Consider the following 20,101-nt stretch of genomic DNA (forward strand, 5'->3'; position numbering starts at 1 on the left):
TAAATCGCAATTTTAAAAAAATTCTTTCTCCTTCTTTTGATAGATTATTCTTTATTTAGTGTGTGTGTGTGTTTCTCGTTAAAATAATATAGTTATAAGTAGGTTAGATTGTAGTAGATAGTGTCCTGTGTTGGCTTAGTTTTCTTAGTGTTGGGCCTTTTCTTAGCCCTATTTAGATTTAACAATTTTATTCTTGTTATTAGTATTTTTTTAGTGTGGGCCTAGTTAGCCCTGTATTTAACCTCTACAGGTTAATTTTGTAGTGTGTCTGTTTCAAACATGTCAGATGAGAGGGAAGAGTCTCATCCCAAATCGGGGTTTAAGAAATGCCCAGATTGTGGATAAAAAATGTCCATCACTGATGGGCATGTCCAATGTGTTTACTGTCTGGGGGCTAAACACCTCCAAGACTCTTGCAGTATTTGCCACTCTTTTTCCTCTAGGGTTCTCTTAGAGAGAAGGAGAGAACTCATTGATAGGGGGTTGCTGCAGCATACTTTCTCTGAGGCGTTGGGTAGCCAGGAAGGTGCCAGTACTTCTTCAAAATATTCTAAATCTTCAGATTCTAAACTTACTAAGAAGGTGAAAAGATCAGAGGGTACGGGGTCATCAGTTCCACAGTCCTCGGAACTGAGTGTCCCTTTGGTTCGGAGCCAGCTCCCAGTCTTGGAGCCAGTCTCTGAGGATCCCTCATCTCCTCTGCTTCAGTCAGCACTTTCGGTGCATTCCTCAAAGTCTTCGGTCAGCCTCTCAGATATGGATATGGATCGGCTAGTACAGAAGCTTCTATGGGCACCAGGACTTGCTAAATTGTTGTCGGCCCCGACCATTTCGTCGGAGCCGAAGACCATTGAACCGGACTTGACTACTCCTCCTCTGAGCCGTACTGGACTCTCGGAGCTGAAGGAGTCTGAACCGATGGTTGTCGAACCTATGGAAGCGAGACCCGCACTGATGTTATTGGTTCCATCTACTTGGATGTCCTCGGTGTTGACCGAGGATGCTAGGAGCCAACACTCTCCTGTCGGGTCCGGGGAGGATAGTCAGACCAATTTGTCGGTGCCGACTCTTCCTCTCAGGGCTTCGGCTCAGATGAGCTCAGCTCCTACCTCGGGCTCGGAGCCCATGGTTTCGGTGTGGGAGGATCAGACGGTCCCTCCGTATCCATCTACCCCTTCTCATGGGAGCCATGGCACTTTCGATGCCATGAGGAGAGTCCTGTCTCCTAAGACATCGTCGGCATCAGTTTGGGCTTCCTTCTTCCCTCAAGCTCCTGTGTCCACTTCTACGTCTACCGGTCCCCCTAAGCGTAGAGACCCTGAGCCTCAAGTAGCCCCACAGGGTGTCCCCTGCTCTTCCGAGACCTCCCCAGATCTCCCTACTGAGGAGGTACCCAGGAACAGACTGTGCAAGAGGAGGCACTTGGACTCCTCACAGGAGTCTTTGACATCCGACACTGACTTGGATGAGTCAGAAGGGTCCCCTCAATCCCCCTCTGAGGATATCTCCTTTGCAGAGATATTAGAGATCCTGAGTCAGAGGGGTGATTGGCAGTCCAAAACCCCTACTGAGGCCGAGTCAGTGCTCTTGAAGGCTTTTTGGTCTCAACCTTCCACTTCTTGAGTGTCTCCGCCTTAAGACGAGCTCATGGATCTGATCTCTCGTAAGGCGTGGGAGTCACCAGAGGCCATAGAACCTGTCCCTCAGAAGCCGAATAAGTTCATCTCTGCCCCAGTGGACATAGTCTTTTTGAGCAAAGGAGTGCCTGTTGATGCCATGGTGGTAGCTGCAGCCACCAAAAAGGTAGTGTCTGAAACATCCGCATCTATCCATCCTCCTAACAGAGATTGTAGGATCATGGATAGATATGGGAAACGCATGTTTAGTTCAGCGACTTTTTCTCTGTGATCGCTGAACTATTTAACCCATTTCACGAGACTGCAAAGAGATCGCCTGAAAGAGCTAGGAGATACTCTCCAGGGTACGGTAGCTGCAGGGTTTGCCGACAAAGTCAACACACAGCTTGCTACTCTAAACTCGGTTGTGAACTCGTCCATGTGTCTCATATCTTATGCAGCGGGTGGTTCGAGTAGAGCCGCTAGTTCAGGCATTGCTGTGCGGAGACAAGCCTGGATGCATTGCTGTTCATTTGTGGAGCCCTTTAAGTCTTCCTTTATCAACACCTCATTTGATGGCTCATCACTGTTTGGGCCTAAAGTAAAGGAAACTTTAACAAGGTGTGAGCAGGAAGGCAAGACCCTATCTGCTGTTGTAGTCCGTTTTTCTACCCCTAATCAGCCCTATCCCAAGGGTGGGGAAATGTGGTTCCGAAAAGCACAGGGAGCCTTTCAGGACACACGTGGAGAAACCCCCTCTAGAGGCAGAGGAGAGGGTTATAGTGGAAGACACCACCTGCGTGGCAGAGGGGGTCCGCAGCAACAGGGTGACAGAGGCCAGTTCTCTGGTCAGCCCTACCAGTGCTCCTGGAAGGAGGCCCGGCTGTCCAGCTCTGGAGGTTGTCGGGGGTCACTTATCTTTGTACCCAGAAGCCTGGCTAAACCTAACGTCAGATACATGGGTACAAAGCCTCATTTCCAGATGATATTTCATACCGTTCTCTTCCCCTCCCACTCCTGTAAACAGAATCCCAGATGTTCCACCCAGTCTTAGGGAACAAGCAATCGTAGAGGTCCAAAAATTGCTAGAAAAAAGAGTCATCCAACCAGTCCCAGCAGACCAAGTTGGATTCAGAACTTACTCAAGATTCTTTTTGGTACCAAAGAAAACAGGGGACTGGAGACCTATCTTGGACCTCAGCAGACTCAACCAATTTGTAAAGAAAGGGAAGTTCAGAATGGTCACTCTTCAGTTCATTCTTCCGTTCCTAGGGAAAGGCGATTGGATGTGCTCCGTAGATCTCAAGGACACGTACTAAAGATGAACAGATGCTCCAGGGATCACCTGCGTTTCCGGCTGGAAGCCAATCATTACCAGTTTCGAGCCCTGCCCTTTGGTCTCACTACAGACCACAGAGTGTTCACCAAATGCATGGCAGTGGTCACGGCTCACCTGAGGCATCTAGGATTCCAGGTGCTTCCATACCTAGACGATTGGCTCCTCACCACTACCACCAGGCATTAATTGACTCAGGCAACACAATATACTCTGACACTCTGCCATCAGTTAGGCATTACAATCAACTTAGAAAAGTCTGCCTTATCGCCATCACTGCATACCGTTTTTATAGGAGCAGAGTTAGATACCTCAACCACCACTCTACATCTTCCAATCGAAAGAGTCTCACTTCTTCGCCAACATGTCAAAGAACAAAGCTACAGCAGCAGAGTTCTTGAAGGTGCTAGGTTTGATGGCGGCAGCAATCCTGGCTGTACCACTCACAAGGATGCATATGTGAATCCTTCAATGGCTCCTCTTCACTCAGTGGTCTTACCAAAAGCTACCGATGCATCACATGATTCTCGTCACAGATTCTTACAAGAGAGACCTTCGGTGGTGGTTGATGCCTCTTCATGTCACAATCGGAAGACCCTTTGTCCCCCCCCCAGTAGCCACTGTGACCATGGACGCTTCCCTGATAGGGTGGGGGGGGGGCATTTTCAGGGAAAGACTACCCAAGGCACATGGACGGATCAAGTCACATTTGCATATCAATGTACTGGAGTTGAGAGCGGTACTTCTGGTGGTGCAATACTTTCAGGACTCTCTTCCTCTAGGGACAATTGCAATTCAGACGGACAACATGTCAGTGGTCTGGTATTTGAACAAATAAGGCAGAACCAAGTCTTACCCCCTTTGTTGAGAAGCCCTCAGGGTATGGCAATGGGCTGTGTCATCCCACCGTTTTCTGATAGCAACGCACATCCCGGGGAAATCCAACATGATAGCGGACAAGCTGAGCAGGACAATACTGTTGCCTCATGAGTGGTCTCTCAACCAACGAGTTGCGGATTTGATTTTCCATAAATGGGGCCTCTTTGCCAGTCACATCAATATCAAATGCAGAAGCTACTTTGCCCTAATACCACCTCCAGGTCATTCCCCGAGAAATGCACTTGTACACGATTGGCCTCCGGGTCTCCTATATGCATTCCCACCTATTCCATTGATACCCAAGGTTTTACAGAAAGCAAAATCGCTGGGAAGGGCAGTTATCCGCATAGCCCCCTACTGGCCTTGACAGATTTGGTTCCCCTTCCTTCACCATCATCTGCTGGAGGATCCATGGATCCTGGACCCAGTTCCGGACCTTCTGACACACCCGTCAGGGGACCTCCATTCTTCATTGCAGTCCCTAAAGCTGACTGCTTGGCTAATCCACTTCCCCTAATTGCCAGGCTTCATTCACTCTCAGATGATACAAGACAAATCATTTTGTCTTCTCACAAGCCATCCACCAGGAAACTATACCACAGTAAGTGGAACAGGTTCTTAATTTTGGCCAGTATACAGAAAATCGACCCTTTCCGAGCTCCTCTATCATCCATTTTAGATTTTTTGACAAACATTTTTAAGGAAGGAGCAGCAGCTGCCACAGTTGGAGTCCAGTTAGCCACCATATCAAATTTCCACCTTGGATTCGGTGGGTTGAACGTTATAGGCCATAAGTTATCTAAGGCTTTTCTTAAAGGGGCTTTTCACATGAGACCTCCTGTCAAAATCCCTTATTCTGAATGGAATTTGAATTTTATGCTGTCTCAAATAATTCTCCCCCCCTTTGAACCAGCATCTTCTTGTAATCTCAAATATTTGTCCTGGAAGACTATATTTCTAGTAGCCATTACTTCTACCTGCAGAGTGTCAGAACTTCAAGCATTATCTATCACACCTCCTTACATGATTTTCCATGCTGATAGAGTATCTCTCAGAACAAACCCCTCCTTTTTGCCTAAAGTCTGTTCTGAATCCAGTATCAATCAGGTCATTGAGTTGCCAGTCTTTTTTCCCAACCACTCTAACAAATTGGAAAACATGCTGCACAAACTTGACGTACACAGACAGCTCAGATTTTATTTTGATAGAACTAAGGATATTAGAAAATCAGATCAATTTTTCGTATCCTTTTCGGAGGCCAGAAAAGGTAAACCAGTGGCTAAAACAACCCTGTCTAAGTGGTTATCACATTGTATATCCTTTGTTTATGCGAGTGCAAACATGCCATTGACACACAAACCTAAGGCTCATTCTGCCAGAGTCGTTTCTACATCTTCTGCCTTTCAAGCTAAATTGCCTCTTGACAATTTTTGTGCTGCAGCCACTTGGTCTAAGCCTCATACCTTTATCACGCATTACAGAGTAGATAAGGCTTCCAGGGACAGGTCTTCCTTTGGTTCCATGGTGCTGAAAAACGTACTTCCATGAGCCACCCAAGATTGAGGGTGCTATGGACGATACCCATCAGTGAGAATAAACGGCGAGATTCAGCAACTTCACATAAAGAATTTATGTACTCACCATAACGTTCCATGTGAGTTGTGTATCTCGCCTTTATTCTCACGTCCCTCCCTCCTTCCCCCTCCTGGCTGACAGTTGATTTAGAGGCTAGTACCATCCTGGTTATTCAATACTTCTTCTTCCCCTTTGGGAAGTACTTCCTTGTAGAAAAAGAAAAAAAATAATAGGATATATATATTCGCAGCAAACAAGATCTGAGGTAATTCCAGCAGTGCATTGTGGGATAAGGGGCTTGGTCTTGAGCTACTGGCAAACCTTGAGCTTTGCTATCGGCCATGTCGGAGTGAGGATCGGCTCCGAACCCATCAGTGAGAATAAAGGCGAGATAAACAATTCACATGGAACGTTAAGGTGAGTACATAACTTCTTTGTTTCACTCTGCATAGCTGCCTGTTTAAATTGCAACGACTCTCCTTAACATTCTGTTAAGAACACTATTTCACTGCTGACAGACTGAACATTACTATATATCTCTCCGATACGTAATGGAGCTTGACCGGTAACTACAGCCATGTTTCCTGCTTATTTACCGTCCTAAAACGTAACACATCTTAAAGCCACAGCATCCAATTTAAACATCATAACAGTGTTTAAACAGCTGATTCGACATTCTAACACTCGACATTATGAAATTTCAGCATACTGACCTTTCAGCATTGTGATCTCGATATTTTGAATTTCGAGATTTCGGTACTTCAACACTCCAAAGTGAAACCAATATATATAGTGTGCAAATGTAGATATGTATGTGTGTGTATATGTGTGTGTATATATATATATATATATTTATATATATATATATATATATATATATATATATATATGTATATATATATATATATATATATATATATATATATATATATATATATATATATATATATAGATAGATAGATAGATGTGCTTCAAAATATTGAAGTACAAATACATTGAATGGCAAAACTTTGATCTGAAAGGATTAAAACAAAATAATGAAAATAAAACTCATGTTTTTGCACAGAGGTAAGTCACCCTCCTGCCTCCCTGCTAATAATATATACCAACTCTGAGATTGTTCAACAGTAAGGAAAGGGCAAATTCTCACTCTCAGCTGTTTCATGACACCCCCCCCCTCGTCTAACACCCATTTTGAATATATGTTTCCTATGTATGGGGGGGTGCAAGCAGAAGGGCTACAAGTTACATCTCAAGAAGGATTAGAGGGAAAGTACAGTTCAAAATGAAACCCTGGTAAAAGTCCAGAATATTCTACTTCGCAGATTTTATGTCTGATTTTTCCTTTTTCTTTTGTCCTGAAAGAAAGAGTGACTTCTGTTATTGTGTTAATTAATGCTTTATTATGACAAGATAATTTAATTCTTCGGACTAATAACTTTAGTGTCTGGTTAGCTTCAAAGGTAGTGGAGGGTTATAATCTTCCAAACTGTTGATCTTCTCAATAGTTAAAATATAACTGCAGAATCATTTTATGGCTTTGATATTTAGTTCATATTTTGTTTTGAATAGTGCAGTCCAGACTGGGGAGGGAGTTTTCACTGATGCTCTGTGACATTCAGCTCTCATTTAAACCTAGCTTTGTCACATCTGAGTCAACGGTGAAAAGCCTACTGGTAGATATTTGAATGTATTAGAAATGCTATTATAAAGGATCATGTTGTTGATGGCTTTTGTCAGTTGTGACTGAATTGCCAATCCACAGTTTTATGACTAGGCCTGAATACGATTATATTAAAGTCGATAAAAGATTAGGGAACAAGAAAAAATGTTTGTCTTATTTTTTCAAGACTACATGAGAATGTTGAAAGCATTTTTACATGCTCCTATAGACCTCCACTTTGAATCTTTGTAATGTTTGTTAATAGTAAATTATTTTATTTGCATTGTAAATCAGTGTTACATATGAATTGTACAGAATTAAGGAATATATTAATTAGTATATTCTTATATTCACAGATCTAGTTATTCAGAATTAAGGGGAAAACAACTGCTTTAACAAGCAGTTCACATTTGCAATGTGCTACCTCACTCTGAATGTACAGTGTTTCTTATTGTATCACATGCCTTTTTTTAATTTCACTATATATAATGATATTTTTATGCAGTAAAATTAAAGCAGAACAGGATCAAGATGACCTGATAAAAAGAAATCTCGCAACAGAAGTCAATCTAATTGTTGTCGACACGCTTGAAATAATTGTACAGGTAAGACGATTTATGCTGCTGAATGTAGTACTTCACTCTGATGCAGTAAGATGTGTGCAGGGTGGTCTAATGTGGTGCACGTCCTTGTACAAAATATATTGCTGTCCCATGCATGACTGTGAGAGAGTGCAAAGTGATTATGTAATGTGATCATGTGACTTAATTATTTGTTGGAAGCTAATGCTTATTTTTTTGCTAAAGCTGCAACATTCTGCAATTAAGTTACATGTAAAACAACTATTTAGAATCTTAATTAGGTATACATCCTGAACAGTAGCAAAGCAAATAGCAGCTGTTTCAAAATTAAAACAGATTTTATCAAGTAGCAAAACCAGTTTTTTTTTTACTTGATATGTGCCATGGGTGTCCTTTTCGGTATTCCACAGACTAAATGGCAGTACTTTGCTCTGGCTATATATCTGGCCTAGGTTCAGAGCTCACCCCCCCTCCATAAATTTATATTTAGTAATGACTTGTTCATCTCTTGGAGAACATTTCTGTTTCTCTCTTTCTTTTTTTCCTGATCCTACTAAGCATGAGGACATGGTACTGGCAATGCTCTCTGTTCTTAGGGCAGACCACTGATTTCACAATGCCACAAATCACAAAGGGTTCGATAATACACTGTGCTGAGATTATATATTAGATTTATTTTCTCCATCACATTAACTGTGCAATAGCACAGTATGCAGTTTCTACATAACCTAGCTCCAGAATTTAGTTAGGTATCAGATGGTATTGGATTGTGTTACTTTTCCCCTATTTCTGATAAGTATTCCTTCTGGTGCTTTAAACATCTTCTCTTCAAATTAAACATTCCAGCAGTGATTTTCCTCCTGCATATATATCTGCCTGTCTCCTCCCCATGATTACCACTATGTTGTATGATATAAACAAGAATTGTAAGCCATTCGAGGCAATGTTTTGTAGTTATATTGACAGCATCTGTAAGTACTCCCAGAAAAGCAGATCCATGAAAGTAAGTACTACATGCCCAGTGTAACCACAGGAAGTGGAGAGACTTTTTATTTCTTTACCCTTTTTATTGTGCCATTTTTTTCCTTTCTAAAAATTGGGCAATTTCCTATACTAATACTGCTATGAAGACTATTGTGTTATGATATTCAGTGCTTTTGGCCTACACTATTGAGCTGTGCTATCCTGCAGTTTCTTCAGTGTGAGAATTCAAGTGGTAGCTGTTGTCATATTTAACAAAATGGAGGTCTCACCTGTCCCACTCACCTAGCTAAAAGCATTATCAGTATCCATGCATAAGTTGTAGTCTACTGGATTTTAGGAAATCCACACTCGATGTGTCTGATAAGCTACAATTAAAAGCACTTTGGTCATTGTTTTGAGCACTGCAACTGCCCCAGGGGTAGCAACTGACTTTAGAGTTACTTAAATAAGGGAGGAGTATGTAGGAGTGGCAGAAGGGCAAACTGTATAGTGAGATAAAAGCAGTTAGATGTAGTCTATATTCTCAAATGAAAATATATGGCATCAGCTCTCCACTGCCTAGCTAGGGCTTTCTTATATCCCTTCTGTGGTAATTGGTGTGACAGCCACAAGATTTACAGCTTGGAAAATGACTTAACAACAGTTAGTCATTTTTTGTTTTTTTAAATAAAAGGTTACAATTTTACCTCTGCATTTTCAGAAGGTGATTATGGAAGTGTCATCACTATTTTTGATTTTGCAGCTATTACCTTTGCACAACTCACCCTACCTTGCTTGCAAATATTAATCCTCAGTGGTGACTGTTCTGGGCAGCAGTGTTTTCACTATTACCACTCTAGAGTGAAGTCACAGCCTAATGTGTAGTACCTGTAGCAGTAGTAGTGTTGTTAGGTCAACAGGTAGTAGATTCAACTTTGGTGCTGGAAGATCAGAAGGCTGTGGGTTCTATTCCCACTCCAGGTTTGTGAATTAATTTCCAGTACTGACATTACAATGTAGCATAAGGGGGAGATGTTAAACTAAGGCCCCATCTGCCTGAGTTGGTGGTAGTTTAGGGGGATGCAAAAGAGCCCATAACACTTACTGAAGAAAAGAGTAGGGGAAGTTCCATGGTGCCTTGGCCAACTTTCCCCTAGTCAGTATGAATACCACCTCAGGTCTTCCTTGAAAGGAGGCTACTGGCCTAGTGGAACTAACCCACTCAACAAAAACAGAAATTAAAAAAACTATGTTTTCTTTAGATTTTAATGCATCTATATTGTATGTGTTTGTATATTATCTGTGTTTCTCTGTCTTTTTAAACTATTTATCCCCATTTTCTGCACCTTACTGTTCAGCTTCATTGGCATTCTTCTGTCATATACTACACCTGCCACTCTGTGCTAGTTGGCTGCAGCACCTATTACAGACTTCCCTTGTTCTCCATCTCCCCTCCCAGATACTTGAAGCTGTCATCCTGTTCCACTATTTTCCCTTCTATCTCAATTCTCAGTTTTCCTCTGAGTTCCACCATTTTCTGCCATTACAACCATCTTATCTGTACTCATTTTCATCCCATGTGCCTTCAGTTTTGCATTCTATTCCCCTGTCCTTTGCTGAAGTTCTTGCTCAGAGTCTGCCTGTAATGTCACATCATCTGCATACAACAGCTTTGTTGATCTGTCCCCTCTGACCTGTTTGCTAAGGTAGTCCATCACCAGTATGAATGCCAGTGGACTCAGAGCTGAATCCTGGTGCACATTCACTCCCACTAGGAACCCCTCTGTAAGACTGAACACTGTCCATTAGATCCTTGTACATAAATAACTTGCACTAATTCTACCAATGTTTCTGGGACTTTAAACTATCACAGTACTACCCAAATCAGCTTTTTTGGGACCTTATAATATGCTGCCCAAATCAGCTTTTTTAGGACCTTATAATATGCTGCCCAAATCAGCTTTTTTTAGGACCTTATCATATGCTTTCTCCAAGTCTAGGAATGTCCAGTTAGACTCTTTCCTCATCTCAAGCTTCTCATCTACCTGTCTCACTGCAAACATCGGATCAGTTGAGCTGCATTCTGATCTGAATACAAACTGCTCATCTCTCATCGTACTTTCTACTACTCTGCTTAGTCATCTGTTAATCACCATCTCCAGAACTTTCATCAGTGTGACAGGAGTTTACCTCTGTATTGCCCACAGTTGTGGATGTCCCCTTTGTTCTTGAACACTGGCACTAGTTTCTTTTTCTCCAGTCATCTGGGATACGCCTTTCTCTCCACACTCCTACTAGTACCCTCAGGAGCCATTTCTCCTCTATCTCACCCAGCATCTTTATCATATGGGTGGGTGTCATGATGTGCAATTTTATTTTACAGTTAAGGTGTTTGCCTCCCTGCTGTAAGTTTTTATGGATCACAGAGAGCACTTTCCATGATGAGAACATTTTATTCATTGATTTATATTGAAAATAGTTTGATTTCCTAAGGGTTCATGGGTAAGTACTAGGCTAGCTGCCCTTGTAGGCCATTTTAAGCCTAGCCAGTTTCCCCATTTGGTTACAGATTGACCTTACCCATCCCATGGTCAATAATTATATATTAACCCTAGTGAGAATAAATGGGATTATACCATAGATAATTTGAGGGGAGTCATGCATGGAATAAAGCATTTAGGTGCTGTCTTTGTCCATTAGTTGTACATGGAGTAGTCCTGGAGTAAAGTTTCTTTTTCCCATTCATCGATGTATGTTGCACTTGAAAATGGACAGGGATGAACTTTATGTAGATGGAAAGTCTGTTCCACAGCAGCAGTATCCCATGCCAGATATACCTCTCTCTTTTTAATTTCTCCAAGACATTTGGGTTTCTAATACTATAATGGGAATGGACCCCATTCCTAAGTCGAAGTATGATTAAAGTTCATGAAATTAGTATTGTTTCACTCTTTGATGTCAGCCAAAAGTGCTCTTCTCAGCACCCGCAGTGTGCCCAGTAATGACTCCTTCTGCAGTTCGTATGGAGTTACATGTATTGGTATCGTATCTAAATAAGACTTGAGACTCTTTTTTTGTAAGACCCATTGCTCCTACTACTATTGAAACTACTTGGGTATGTTTCTTCCACATTGCTCTCATTTCTGCTTACAGATCCTGATATTTTATAACTTTGTCTGTCCGTGCGCAGGACGCTGTAGTCACTGGGTGTGGTGATTTCAATGATCAATGCTACTTTTATCTTATTTTCCTGGACCACTATATCCAGTTTTTCTAGCATCTGTCTTTTAAATTGTTGGTAATGGATGATCCCATGTGATATAGACTTCATAATTTTCTATGATTTTTTTGTGTCTCATGTTTCCAGTGCTTTTCAGCCCCTACAAAATCATAATGTTTGCACAATCCCCAGTGCAACAGTCTCACCACATTATTGTGCTTTCAGTATACAGTCCTTCTGCCATTAGTATGTCACAACCAGCAATGAGGTGTGTGACTGTTTCCAGTTCGGTTTTACAAAACCTATATTTGTCTGTTTCTCCCACATGTTCAATGGACTTTGTAAACCAGCATGTATGTAGCCGCTATCTTGAGTCGCCAATATTAACCTTTCATCTCTTGGTTTAAATTCACCTCTCTTTAACCATTCCTGCGTCTGCTCTTTATCAACATGTGGTTCTTCCAGAAGTTTTCTATAGTTTTAACTATATTTATGCATTTTCCACATTTCTTGCCTTTTCATCTTATCCTTATATTCTTTCTTTTGTTTTTTTCGCACATTCAGTTGCTGTCTGATTTCTAGCCACATTTAGTCCGATTTCCATTCCTGCTTCTGGTAGATTAAGCAGGGAAGTCATCTTTGATTTATTCTCCTCATGTTTCAAAACTTTGTGAGGTCAGCAGATATGTGTGTAGTCCCACGATTGCAGATCTGTACATGTAATCAATTTCAAGAAGGCCCATCCCTCCTTTGGAACGGGGAATATATAATCTTGGTTTGCATTGATTTGTATAGATCATTTGGTGAGCATGAAGCATCCTTCTTGTTTTAATATCTAATCTGTCCAACACGTTTTGGGGCCAGTCAATCACTGCAAAACTGTAAGTTAGGACAGGAAGAGCAAATTGGTTTATTACTTGGATTTTGTTGCTAGATGTCAATGCTGTTTTCAGGATTAAGTCTTCTAAAATATTCCTTACTACGTTTTACTCACATTTGTTCATGTGGAGATAAGTTTTTTCAGGGTTTCAGGATTTTATCAAAGTTGAATGTAATAGAGAATTATTTACTTCCACTGGCCAGCTTGTTTGAAAATTGCTTAATTTGTTTTAAAAAAGGGTTCTCACAGTTGCCACATAAGCTGCAGGTTTGTGCCTGTTTTAACACCGGTTCACAGAGTTTGGAAACCAGCTAGTGCTCTACTATCTTCATCTGAGCAATGCGAGGCATCTGTTTGCGTGTAGTGCACCTTCGCGCAGCACCATTGTGCTGCACCTTCACGCAGCACCATGCAGTGGAGTTAACCATTGGCAGTTATAGACACAAAAGCTAAAATAGATTTATTTTCCCTTAGAAGCTGCCTGTGCTCCATCTGAGGAGTCCCTTAAACTGCACTTAGCTGCTTGGAGAGCACCGCAGATTTCTCCTCCATTTCTCCTGTCAGCCTGATTGACATGGGTATTCTGAGCCAGTGTAGCAATTACCTCATGTACACTGACAAGCCAGGACTCCTAAACCATTCAAGCTCAATTTATGAGAGATGCATATACACTAAGAATTTGGAATCCTTGCTCTCTTGTTCACAGAACAGTGACACTGAACAGGCTGTCAGTCCACATACTACACCTCCTGCACAAACCATGGTCTCAATGCATAAACCATCATACGCAGAGGTACTCATCAGAAATTTACCTAAACACCAGAGACCTCCAAAACACAAACATGCGACACCTAATACAGTAACTACAGCACTCAATACACATAAAACCACAAGCATAAGTATCTCACTAAAGCCCCTAAGGCAAAGCACATCTAAACCAAATTTTTTGGTCATAGGCGATTCCATAGTGAAACATTACAGATGCCCCACTCACCAGGCTGGACAAGGAGAAAGTTACGGTCAGCTGTCTGTTGGGTGCCAGGATCTGTCAGATCACACACTCACTCAAGTCTCTCTCAACAACAAGTACTGTTATAACTATGTCATAGTTCATGTTGGTGTGAATGACTTGAAACGTACCTCACTGGACTATATGAAGAGAGACATGACTGAGCTCTCTGAATGTGTCTCAGGCAGGTATGTCCCTAGCCTTGAACAGCATACTACCTTCACCTAAGATGATACCACAACATAAACAAAAAATGATTGACTTCAACAATTGATTTAGTTTCTGCTGTCATTCTAAGGGGATCCAGTACCTGTCAGCCTGGGATGACATGATAGATAGACCATGCTGCTTTGCCAGGTATGGTTTCATCTGTCTCCTCTGGGACTTTGGTTACTGGCTAAGGCTCTTTCCTCCCCTATAGTGCCTTTTTTAGGCAGTGTCACAGCAACAAAATTCCAAGTGTAAAAATATCTTCAAAAATCATCCTCAAGGTTATGCTGCTAAATGCTAGGAGTCTAAACCTAAAACTGCACTCACTGGAAGCAGCCCTCACCTTAGAAGATACTGACATCTGTGTAGTCACAGAGACTTGGTTTAAGGCCGCGGAAAGCACCTCTGCCATACCAGGTTATAACGCCTTCCACGCATTCAGACCACAAACTGAAAGTGCAAGAACTACAGGAGGTGGAGTAGCAATATTCATCAAAGGTAAATGCACCCCTAGATTGGTTAAACAAAATGATTCCCTTGAACTAATCCAGGTCCAGTTGACTGTAGGTAAGACCCCTTTCCAAGTTACTGCCAGTTGTAGGACCCCTCCATAAATCAAAATATCCACACTGCATACTTGGATCTATTTGAATTGCTCAAGATACAACTAAGCACCCTGGTTTCAGGTGACTTTAACTACCCAGCCATAGATTGGGTAAATTATAGGGGTACTAACGCACTTGCCCAAATGTTTTTCATCAACTCTAGTGCCATGGATTAGTTGGTTGACACCCCCATAAAGGACCCAAACATTCTGGATCTGGTGCTCACTAACATGAGTGATCATTGCACTGCCCTATGTGTGCAGCCTTCCGTAGTGAGGTCTGCTCATAAATCAATCTCATTAGAAGTAACAATAACATCTGCCCCCTCCCCCCCCACATTAGCAGCAACTAGTCTACAAAACTTCTCTAAAGCCGATTACATACTAATAGATGACAGCATTAATAGCTTCATAGCCCCTGCCCTCATTGATGGCATGGACACCTATAATGGGATTTACACCAATCCCTTGTATAAATACCTATACAAATGTATTGATTCAGCCGTACCTGATAGGACAAAGACAAGATCCTCAAGAAAGAACAAGCCTGCCAGATGGACATCCGCCATTAACAGGTGATACAATAAGAGAAAGAAATTGTTGCCCAAGAGCAGGAAGGAATGGTCTCTGAATTGGAAGCATTCCCTCCTTGGCTTAAACAAACAAATAATACACCTCATAAACATTCTAAAGCTAATTATGAATCCAAATTAGCCTCCTTCACTAAGAATAACCATAAGGCCTTCTTTAGCTACCTCAGAAACCTTAAAGGAAAAACCAAGATTTACACAGAACTGGTTGTTAATTTCACCACATAGACTGAACCCTTAGAAATATCCTTCCTGCTAACTGACAGATTCAGTGAAAACTTCTCCCCTGTCGCTGCCACATATCCCCTAAAAGTATCCCTACCACCTGCCCTCCACCTCTGCAAGAAGCAGGTCATAAACACTCTCTTCAGAGCCAAAAACACAGCCTGTATGGGACCTGATAATATCCTAGGCTGCATTCTTAATGGACTAAAACAAGAATAAGCTGCACCACTGGGTACTCTTTTTAACCACAGTCTAAGCACTAGTTTTGTACCTTCTGAATGGAAAACAGCAACCGTCATCCCATTCCATAAAGGAAGCACCTCCACTGACCCTGCGAACTGTAGACTATAAGCCTGGCCAGCCTAATCTGCAAGGCTATGGAAAGAATAATCCCGGCCCTTATCAACAAAGATATAGGAGTCCTCCAAACATTCAAACCAACACAGTTTGGCTTCGTTAAAGGGAGATCCTGCCGCTTGAACTTGGTGGACTTCTTTAAGACAGTCACCAAAGCTCAGGACATTGGCAGATCCATGCATACAGCCTACCTGGACCTGGCCAAGGCCTTTGACACTGTTCCCCACTCAGGCATCATTGATAAACTCACCCAGCTGGAGATCAAGCCATATATTGTCAGGTGGGTTGCAAACTGTCTCAAAGATAGAATGCACACTTTCAAAATAGGTGACTCTACCTCCACCAGTATCGAGTCCCCAGACAATGTCAACATCCTACAAGAGGGACTTACACAGACAAATGACTGGTGCCAAAGTCGTGGGCTAAAATGCATTGCAAAAGAATGCATTATCTTCTCCTACGGCAAAGATGACATCCCTGCAGATTGCCACATTAATAACAACAGCCTGAGCACACAATCAGTGGTGAGAGATTTGGGCACACAGGTTGACAATAACCTTTCCTTTGACCACCACATCTTCGCAGTGGTAAGAAAGGCTTTCTGTGTCACCCACCTCATAAGTACGGGCATTGCCTCCAGAACAAAAGAGGTTATAATCCTCCTGTACTCCTCACTCATCAGGTCAATGATACTATACATATATATATATATATATATATGTATATATATATATATATATATATATATATATATACTCACACACACACACATATGTATATGATCAGCACGTGACAAGTGTAGTCTGGAAAGTGGGTAAAGGCATTTATTCTGGTTGAGATTATTTATATTTTATGAACAGTACAGTGCTGTAATTTATAGAAGGCTAGCACAACAATCGGGTAAGATTTTAGTCTCCCCTTAGGGTTATTCCTCTGGAGGAGAGATCAAGATAAGATCAAGGAACCAGCTCAAGAGCAAAGTGCGGATTGCCTTTTACTGTTTATCAGCTAGTGTGTACTTGCAGTGTTATTAGCAACAGTGTGACAACTTTTGTCAGTTAAGAAACTGTTCCTAAATTTAATGTTTAAGTATTTTACTGAATACCCAGTGTTCATTTTTAATGCACTGCATTGGAGACATGCTAAAAGATGTGTTGAAGTGACTTGTAAGTATAAGTAAAATGAAAAATAAAAAAAGAATGTGACAGCCTTTTCTTATTTGTATCTGCACTTTTTCCACAGCGCTGCCTTAAAGAACACAATAAGAACGTTATATTTGATTGGGTACTTTCGGTTCTCCTTCACAGCCTGGCCTGCAATCACACGCCATCCTACTTACAGCACTGCTTGAATACACAGAGAGCCTTTGTAGCCAAGGTATTCGCATGAATGAAAAGAAAATCACATTAATAACTCATTTTAGTCTGTTTCAGTTCCTTTTGCATTCTTTGAATTCTTATTCCCTTCTACTTCTTTATATTGACTAATATAATATTTGCAGTTACCCAGATAAACATCTCATGGTATTAACAGTACTTAAGTTTCCCTATAATCTGGGAAGAAAATAGTTTAGGACTCATATTTGAAGGATAGTTGAGCAGATTTGGATTGAAATTGTTTTCCTTATATATTTTTGGTTCTGAGGATAATATTTTCTTGATGCTTGTGGTCAGAAATCTTTCTACTAAAATATAAAAATATGACTTTTAAAAGGAAATATGCTGAACCAAAAACCTATTTTTCGCTGTAGATGTTTGTTTTTTTGTTTGAATACATTCAAGTGATTGTCTTGTATTGTCTTTTCAAATCCTAGCATATGCGTTTCACTTAGATTTGCTTTCTGCCACAAAACTCCAGAGACTGCTGCTTTTCGGGAGTAGAGTTCCTATTCTTGTAAAACAGGATTCCTCACTGACCCTGTTCAAACGCAACCTAGATAATTGAATGGAAGACCACAAATTTGCCCCCTGGGGTGACACTCATGTTCCTCATGGACAGGGGTGGCCAGTGTTGATCACAGACCCACTCTGTTCATAAATTCATTCTGTAAACTCCCCAGAAAGAACAAATGGGAATATTTGGGATTAACATGGCTAAGCGTGTAAAGGCTCAAGGGCTGCTAGCCTAGTAATCTCCTGTGAAGCTATGAACTCTGTGCAAGCTAAGCACAGAAGTTGTGTCAGTGAGTTCTAACATAAGCTATGCTGTGGGATTCAAAAACATGCTCATGAGCTGGTTGCTGTTTTGTTTGAGCACTGTGCTTCAGAGCTCATAATCAGTTAACTCATTAACACTTATGTGGTGTGAAATGTCACTCAGAGCTCATAATCAGTTAACTCATTAACACCTATGTGGTGTGAAATGTCACTCAGAGCTCATAATCAGTTAACTCATTAACACCTATGTGGTGTGAAATGTCACTCAGAGCTCATAATCAGTTAACTGATTAACACCTAGGTGGTGTGAAATGTCACACCTGTATCAGCCCCCACACACATGCTTGCATTCCAGAGCACTTTTTTTGAAAAAACAACTTAAAAGCATAAGATAAATGTAATTATACATTGATGGGTAATTCTTATTCAAAAACAAGCATACTGATTGGACAGCACAACTAGTGCGCCCATTGTAAATTGAGCATATACCAGTAGAAAAAAGTTCCGCCACTTAAGTACCATTCAGTGGCCAGACTTTTCTATTGGAAATGTTACTGAGAGACAGTGCAAAACAAAAGAAAAACCAGGTATGTTCTTGAAAATAAAGACACAGAAATGTACCTGATTTTCCTTCACTCTCTGAGAGTACCTCTCAACTGTCCAAAATGTTTGCCTCATAGACTTAATGTCTTCACTTAAAACAGCAACAGAGAGTCTCTTTTCAAGGTTGCTTGTCTTCAACAGCACTGAAGTGCTGTGCAAGTGTGGGAATGAAAGTCCCATACACACGCGCCGTACATCAGAAAACACGAAGAACGAGGAAAAGATGGATAAGAACACTACGACACAGTTATACCAACAACATGGAAGAACGAGGAAAAGATGGATAAGAACACTACAATACCGTTATACCAACAACACGGAAGAACGAGGAAAAAATGGATAAGAGCACTACGGCACCATTATACCAACAACACAGAACAACGAGGAAAAGATGCATAAGAACACTACGACACCGTTATACCAACAACACGAAAGAACAAGGAAAAGATGGATAAGAACACTATGGCACCGTTATACCAACAACACAGAACAACGAGGAAAAGATGCATAAGAAAACTACGACATTGTTATACCAACAACACGGAAGAACGAGGAAAAGATGGATAAGAACACTACGGCACCGTTATACCAACAACACAGAACAACGAGGAAAAGATGGATAAGAGCACTATGGCACCGTTATACCAACACATTGCTTAATAAACGTAAGCAATTTCTCGCTTAAATAATGTCACTGCATAATAGCAATAACCCTCTCATGGGTGTGCGTGCATCAGGATTTACCCAGTGCTGGCTTTGTTTCATCACTCTGGCTTCGCCTTTGTAATCAAACCACACCATTGGGGGTAACTCCTGATATACTCATTTGTGGGTTATTGCTTAAATATTTTTTGAACAACATAAGATATTAAAATTGTACAAACAGCAATGTTATCTGTAAGAAGTATTATTTATGCAGATAATAGTCAATGCTTTCACAGTCTTTCCATAAATGCTATAATATATTATAATATGCCCAAACCTGTAGTTATAATTTTTGCTAAACTTTCACAAACAAATTGTCATAGCTTGCAAACTAAACAATCTAAACATATAGTGTTAGTATACTTTTGTTATCAGGTGTAAGCTTTCATATGTCAGCAAGAAATTTCCCTTTGAGTTTATTGAGATATTTACGGAAATGTGTTTATTTATTTAATATATCCTTTGTTGACTGGGTTAGTCCCACTAGACTAGTAGCTTGTAGCCTCTTTTCAGGGGAGACCTGAGGTGGTATGTATACTACTACTAGGATAATTTTGGCCAGGGCATTGGGGAATATGAATATGTTTACATTTTCATGAAGAATAAACTATGGAACATGTAAAGGAGTAAAAAAGTTATGGGTAAAACTATATAAAAAAGATTTTTTGAAGATATAAAATAAGTGGATAAAATAAACATGTTATGATTAAATATAGATATTATAAGAATAGAAATAAAGAATATGTTAAGAATGATAAACAGTTTTTTATGTTATATGAGTTACATGGAATGAAAGAATAAATTAAATTATGTTTAATGATGGATTTTAGCAATAATATTAAGTAAAATCAGATGGCGGTTATGGAAAAAGGAGTGGGGGTCTAAGGGGATGAACATTTAGTATGATGGTAAAGAAAATTATGAATATG

The 20,101-nt window shown here is 40.8% G+C and overlaps 1 protein-coding gene across 1 annotated transcript in view; it reads left to right on the top strand.

Annotated features, from left to right (window-relative positions):
- The window catches only part of LOC122787839 (dedicator of cytokinesis protein 7-like), a 4,057,077-nt gene that overhangs the window by 3,460,760 nt on the left and 576,216 nt on the right, over positions 1-20,101 (top strand). Inside the window, exons 34-35 of the mRNA XM_044054755.1 lie at positions 7,575-7,674; positions 16,951-17,085. Coding sequence (XP_043910690.1) covers positions 7,575-7,674; positions 16,951-17,085 — 235 coding nt within the window. The remainder of the gene's footprint in view (positions 1-7,574; positions 7,675-16,950; positions 17,086-20,101) is intronic.

This window comes from Protopterus annectens, chromosome 13.part0 (genome assembly GCF_019279795.1).
Source record: "Protopterus annectens isolate FY-2018-M chromosome 13.part0, PAN1.0, whole genome shotgun sequence".
Lineage (NCBI taxonomy): Eukaryota > Metazoa > Chordata > Ceratodontiformes > Protopteridae > Protopterus > Protopterus annectens.